At 47.0% G+C, this 6,312-nt stretch overlaps 1 protein-coding gene across 1 annotated transcript; it reads left to right on the top strand.

Moving 5' to 3' along the window:
* The first annotated feature begins 3,677 nt into the window (after positions 1 to 3,677).
* Positions 3,678 to 5,094, top strand: kcnj16 (potassium inwardly rectifying channel subfamily J member 16). The gene has a single exon (XM_012819994.2). It carries the CDS (start codon positions 3,823 to 3,825, stop codon positions 5,017 to 5,019), a length of 1,197 nt encoding a protein of 398 aa, XP_012675448.1. The 5' UTR covers positions 3,678 to 3,822; the 3' UTR covers positions 5,020 to 5,094.
* The last annotated feature ends 1,218 nt before the right edge of the window (positions 5,095 to 6,312 follow it).

The raw sequence follows: 6,312 nt of genomic DNA, 5'->3' as shown, positions 1-6,312 counted from the left end.
AGAGATGAGATGGAGAGGGGGAGGGAGAAAGACTGACAGAGAGAGTGAAAGAGAGAGGAGGAAGCAGTTAACTCAAGAGGAGAGAGGAAGCAGTTACCTCAAGTAGAGAGTGGAGACAGACAGCCGGCAGCTCACCGAGGCGAAGGAGTCGAGTTACCCAAGTCCCCGCCAGCAGCAGACACTGTGGTGACACTGGCCCAGACCTGAGACAGATCAGGGCCAGATCAGGGCCAGATCAGGGCCAGAGCTCCTCCAGGGTCACCTGACATCTGGGATGCTCTCCTGTCACTCAACAATTAGAGCGTGGTGCTAGCAATATACAGGCAATGGGTTCACTTCCACAGGTGACAGAATTAAAAGTCATTAAAGTCATTGAAAGTGATTAAAGGTAGAAAGTATAAGAGGATACTTTTCAGGCTCTTTTTACATTTGTTCCACTGTGCAACTGAGATGCAGAAATGTGACTAAATGTAACATGATTGTTGTTTGTTTACAAAATAAAGGACGGAAAATATAAACAATCAAACAAGTAAATAAGCAGTTTTTAGGACTATGTCTAAGTGGCATGACTAATGGCAGCATTGTGGGAAGTTCTTAGTTAAGAAAAAAAGCTGTCTTCACATTCGAATACCCATCCATTGAGACACACACATACACACACAATCTACAGCGGCCTGTTGAAACAGGGTTTGCATCTCTAGGCAACTGCCCCATTATGATAAACTGTATTGACACAGTGGATGAAGGGAAGCTGGAAAGAAACCGAATCACAAATGATAAACATTCCCAGATTGACCTCTTAAAATAGACTAGGGGAAAACGCACCAGGCGAAGGAGCGGCACCGTCAGGCCAGAGCCAGCCCGATAAAAATATGACAAAACTATGTGAACGAATATGACAACAAAAACCCACTGTGGAAAAAGAACAGGGAATGAGGGCCAGCTTCCTTCGTCTCTCTCCACTGCGTTTTCCCTTTCAGTCCCTCCGCCATTTTTCCCCTTCAGCCGGCAGAAAAGAGACTTCCGTCCGGCGGCGTTCCGGTGGGCGCAGAGCGAGAGGAGAGGAGAGGTTGGAGATTTCCAGTGATCCCGGCAGGGGTGGACGGGATCTGTTTGTGACGCATGGCCAGATAGTTTGGCTTGGGCGGTTCCGCTGCCTGTAAGTGGCAGGACAAGCAGGTGAAAAAAAAGGGTGAGCCTCAGGACCCCGGGCGCACGCATAGCCACACGGTCCAACTCCCACAAGAACCGAGGCGCAAGGCAGAACATGCGTCCCTGAGGGGAACCGTTGCGGAACCAGTTGTGGGCCAGAGTCACTCAGCAGTATGGATTTGCTATCAGAGAAAGGAGCAAGAGGAAACGGCCAACTACAGTGTGCTAGTCAGTCTACTCTACACCCAAACTAAACATGCTGGAAAACTCAGTCAGATGGGATGTGCTTGGCACCTGATAAAAACTGATCAAAAAAGCTGTGCTCGTCTAATTATTTATGCTAATTTGTGCAGAGTTGGACGGTGTGTGTGCTGTGTGTGTGAGTGTTTTAGTGTGTGTTTCGCTGTGAACGATGAGAGAACTAAACGGTGAAAAAAAAGAGCAAAATATTTCCCACTCATGTACATTATGCTGGATTTTCCATTTCCAATTCCTCCAGAGCAGCTGAAGATACTCCCTCCCTCTCCTTCCAGGCGAGAGACACGCAAAGCGAGGTCAAAGGTGGCGGAGGAATCAAATTAAAACACAAAACAGAAGTAGCGAGTCAAGTGTAATCATAGGCATCCGTTTCTAACCCAGCTATGCTAAACAAGGAATTCCTTATCATTACGGCGAGGGTGGAAAATTTGGCGGTATGTGTCCACAGAAAAGGAGCCAAGTGTGTGTGTGTGTGTGAGTGTGTACATATGTGTGTATTTGTATGTGTGTGTCTTAGTGTGCTTGTCAAACATGGGGAACATTCTATTCTATTGAAAGTGTGTGTGTGTGTGTGTGTGTGTGTTTTGCGTCTGTGAAAACATGTGAACCTGTCAATGTGCCTCTTCCATTGAAAAGGCAGCGGCCTCAGAAGCCCACAAATCACCGAGGTGGAAGCAGGATATAGCCTATTCTTCACCTCATGTAAATCACTGTGCAGAACTATACCCAAGCGAGAGTGGGTGCAAGCCTCTGGTGTGTGAATGTGTGAGAGAGAGCAACTGCGTGTGTGTGTGTGTGTGTTTGTGTGTGTCCATTTCTATGTATGTGTGAGAGTAGTTGTGTGTTTGTATGGTTTGTATGCTTGTGTGTGTAAATGTGTGTGTGCATGCTTGCATGGTCCAATCAGCAAAATCTCTGCACGTACTGTATGTTTGTGAGCATGGGTGTGTGCATTTTAATGCATGTGTGATGAGTGTATGTTTGTGTGTGCTCATATGCTTGTGTGTGTGTGTGCGTGTGCGTGTGCGTGTGCGTGTGCGTGTGCGTGTGTGTGGGCGTGCACGTGTGTGTGTGTGCTTTCATGGCCTCATCAGTAGAACCATCCGGATAATCCTGTCCCACACACCAACGGACACTGCTGCCACACACACAGCCCTGCCCCAGGACCTTTCACAAGTGTCTCTGGCAGACTGAGCCCTTTCTTAATCTGACCCAAACACAACCTCCCACAGACGAGGCACTGATGTTGATGGATGTCAAAGCTCTGTCAGGTTGATTGACACCTACAGACAGGCCCCAGCATCCCAATACCCTTTTCTGGGCCTGCACTAAACTAGAGGTGTCGTTGAACATGTGACCTCACCATTTCCCCCGCTCCACTATGTTCTGTTCTTTTAAGCCACAGGGAGTGTTTTGGTGACCCGTAGAGGGATCGTCCCCGAATGCCGAAGGCGTTCGATCATCTGTGTGGAATGGTAAAAACCTTTGGCTGGAATACCGCCTTGACCCCGAAAAACAACACCCAGCCCCAACAGCGACAAGATTAAGCCACCAGCGACCAAAACACTGCTGACTAACCGACAAACAATGTGGGAGTTCGGAATCTTTAGTCATTAAAATCGTTGGACGGCTGATTCGCACTATACTTAGACATGGTTATGTGTTTACTAAAAAACAGCAATTATAGGGATGTTTTTAGACACTCATACACGGACAGAAGCGTAGTGAGATGTTTGACAACTACAAGGAGAGGCAATGACAACCACAGGCAGTTTGAACACTCACAGATTCCCCATTAATGGTGTTTCACTACTACATGTCGGTTGACTTATGTGGCCTTGATTTTCCTCTTCTTGACTAATGACTGATCGCTGTAGGTATAACCAGCTCTTTCATCAAGTGGGATCAGGAACAAACCTGCAGCTTTGTCGCTGGGGTGAAGGGTGTCTGCTTGAACATTAATTAACTCCCCATGTCACATATTTCTGTGTTGTCGATGTGATTCTGTTACTAGTCGAAGAAAATAGACATGTGACTCATTCATGAATAATGACCACAGCTACATTTCTCTCCTTTCTTCTCTTTCCTTTTTTGTAATCTTTCTGGATCATTTATTTCACTTTCTTTGTGACACATCACATCTCTTCTACACACATCAACAGCTACAGGAAGAAAAAAGGAAAGGCAAGCAAGCAGGATTTGCTTCATTTGCTACAAATTACTAAAATAATCTGATTTCTTGGAAATGTTTTATTTTATCTTCCTGATTTTTTTTCTTTATGCAAAGAACCTCAAAAAAAGCTTGTTGCGTTCCAAATACTTTGCTTACACAAGACACAAACACCTGCACTTAGCCTGTACTAGAGGAATGTGTTAACTGTTTTCATCTTCTCCATTGCCAGGTCTTATACAATGTCCACACAGTACTCCACAGTCCAGCGGCTCGACGACACCCTCAGCCTGCGGACGGAGGACGGGTGGCCCTCGAATAAGCGCCGGTATGTGCGCCAGGACGGCACCTGCAACATGGTGTTCCGGCATATCCCCGAGGAGTGGTTGCACTACGTGACGGACATCTTCACCACGCTCATTGAGACCCGCTGGCGCATCATGCTGCTCATCTTCGCCCTTTCCTACATCCTGTCGTGGCTCCTGTTTGGCATCCTCTTTTGGGTCATCGCCCTGGCGCATAACGACGTCAAGGACCACTACAACGCGCCCTGCATGGACGGGGTGCGCAGCTTCACGGCGGCCTTCCTGTTCTCGCTCGAGACGCAGACGACCATCGGCTATGGCTCGCGCGGCATGACGGAGAACTGCATGGAAGCCATTGTGCTGGTGACCATCCAGGACGTCATCAGCGTCTTCATCGACACCTTCGTCATAGGCATCGCCGTGGCCAAGATGGCGTCGGCGCGCAAGCGAGCGCAGACGATTGGCTTCACCCACTGTGCGGTGATCAACCTGCGCAACGGGGACCTCTGTCTGTCGTGGCGCGTGGGCGACCTCCGCCACAACCACATGGTAGAGGGCACGGCTCACGCGCAGATCGTCCGCCACACTGTGCACACCACCGGGAAAGTGGACGTGTCCTACAGGGACCTGCAAATCCACGAGAAGGACATTCTCCTGGCCATCCCCACCATCGTCTTGCACAAGATCGGCCCCAGCAGCCCCCTCTACCGCATGAGCCTTCGGGACCTGCGCAAGGAGGCCTTCGAGCTGGTGGTGTCCTTCACCTACACGGACGACTCCACGGGCATCCTGCACCAGACCCGCACCTCCTTCACGCCCAACGAGATCCTGTGGGGCCACGTCTTCCAGGAGATGCTCAGGGTCACCAGGAAGAACTACAAGGTGGATTACGCCCTGTTCAACCACACTGGCAAGGTGCACGTGCCGGAGGTCAGTGCTGAGGAGTACCACCGTACCAAGGTCTCCCCGTGGCTAAGGCACTCTCCCCGACTGAGTCCCCGAGTGAGTCCCCGACTGAGCCCCCGACTGAGTCCCCGACTGATCAAACCGCCCACGGTGACAGTGGAACTGGTGACCGGGAATGAGATAGAGAAAGACACGATAGACAACTGTAACACACTCAAGATTGGATAATAACAGTGGAAGAGTTTGTTTGGAAAAACAAATATATCCATTTTTATGAATTTTCATAAATCATATTTATGTATTGTGCACTGCAGGTAATGTCAATCAAACTGCAGTTGGCTTGTTTAGATTAAGTCAAAATAATGCAGCTTGACTACAATAAACCAACATGATTTGCAAAAATTCATTAAAATGGAGATATCTGTTTTTGCAAATGTACTCTTGGTATCTTCTACATGTTCAGAGAATACGAAACCTGGACACAGACTAAAAGAAAACGTTATAAAACATGTATACATATTATAACATTGCTAATAAGGTATTATTAGATCGTGGCTTGTATTTGGTGGGAAGTGGTTTCCAGATGTGAGTTTCCTTAATTTATGTCTTTGTAATTCACGGAACCTGTCTTAAACTGAGTGATGTGATGTGTGTATTTTTAACAGTTTAACCATTTTTAAGTTATAGTTTGGACATAGGCTTTTTTGATGGACAAGTGGACAGGACTTTATTCAGAGTAACACAACGGTGGAAATCACACCCCAGAAGTAGGATAGGACTCTTTAGTTTACCTCTGTCCATGCTATTAAATCATTTTCTGGCCTTTTGTACATAAACAATGAAACTGTTGAGTCAATTACAATTAAAGAGTATCCAAATTAAGCCAAATTAGAAATAGCACTCTACTAAACCTACCGTATGCTTATTTGAGTGTCTTTGGCTATTATCTATGGCTATTACCGGTTGACAGCATTGACTCCTTAGACTTGTATATAATGTCACCACATCATACCAAGTCATTGCCTTAGAGTCAAACTGATGGGTTGTGGATCCACTTGCAGTCGCTGTCAGGCATCTGGGATATTTTCTGTTACAAAATCCCTGTATTACAATGACCATGTGATGTACCATACATTTCTATAAAAATTAAAGATTGTTTTTTTCAAACCACTCTGTGTTTTGCTCTAAAACCCAAATAGTTTTCAGTTTTCATTTCTGATGTCAGAGCCCACCTCTGGTGTGGTGACCCATCTTAATCTGTGATCAGTATGGTGAATGTATCGGGGGGGGGGGGGGGGTGGAAGGCAGGGGAAACATGCAAGCTGATTGCTGAATGTGAGGTCTAACTAAAGATCAGAAGATCGTGATCCACCACTGTGACAAAACAGAGGTCAGTTCTCCGGTAACACTGGCCTCGGCCGTGACTCGACACTAGCTCAGAAATATGTCTTCCTGGCGTTATGTGGTTTTAAATTGTGCTAACAGAGATCACAGTTTTGGTTCAGCTTGCAATGCAATGAA

This window comes from Clupea harengus, chromosome 23, assembly GCF_900700415.2.
Source record: "Clupea harengus chromosome 23, Ch_v2.0.2, whole genome shotgun sequence".
Lineage (NCBI taxonomy): Eukaryota > Metazoa > Chordata > Actinopteri > Clupeiformes > Clupeidae > Clupea > Clupea harengus.
Note: the sequence above shows the minus strand (reverse complement) of the source record. Positions and strands in the feature narration are given on the sequence as shown.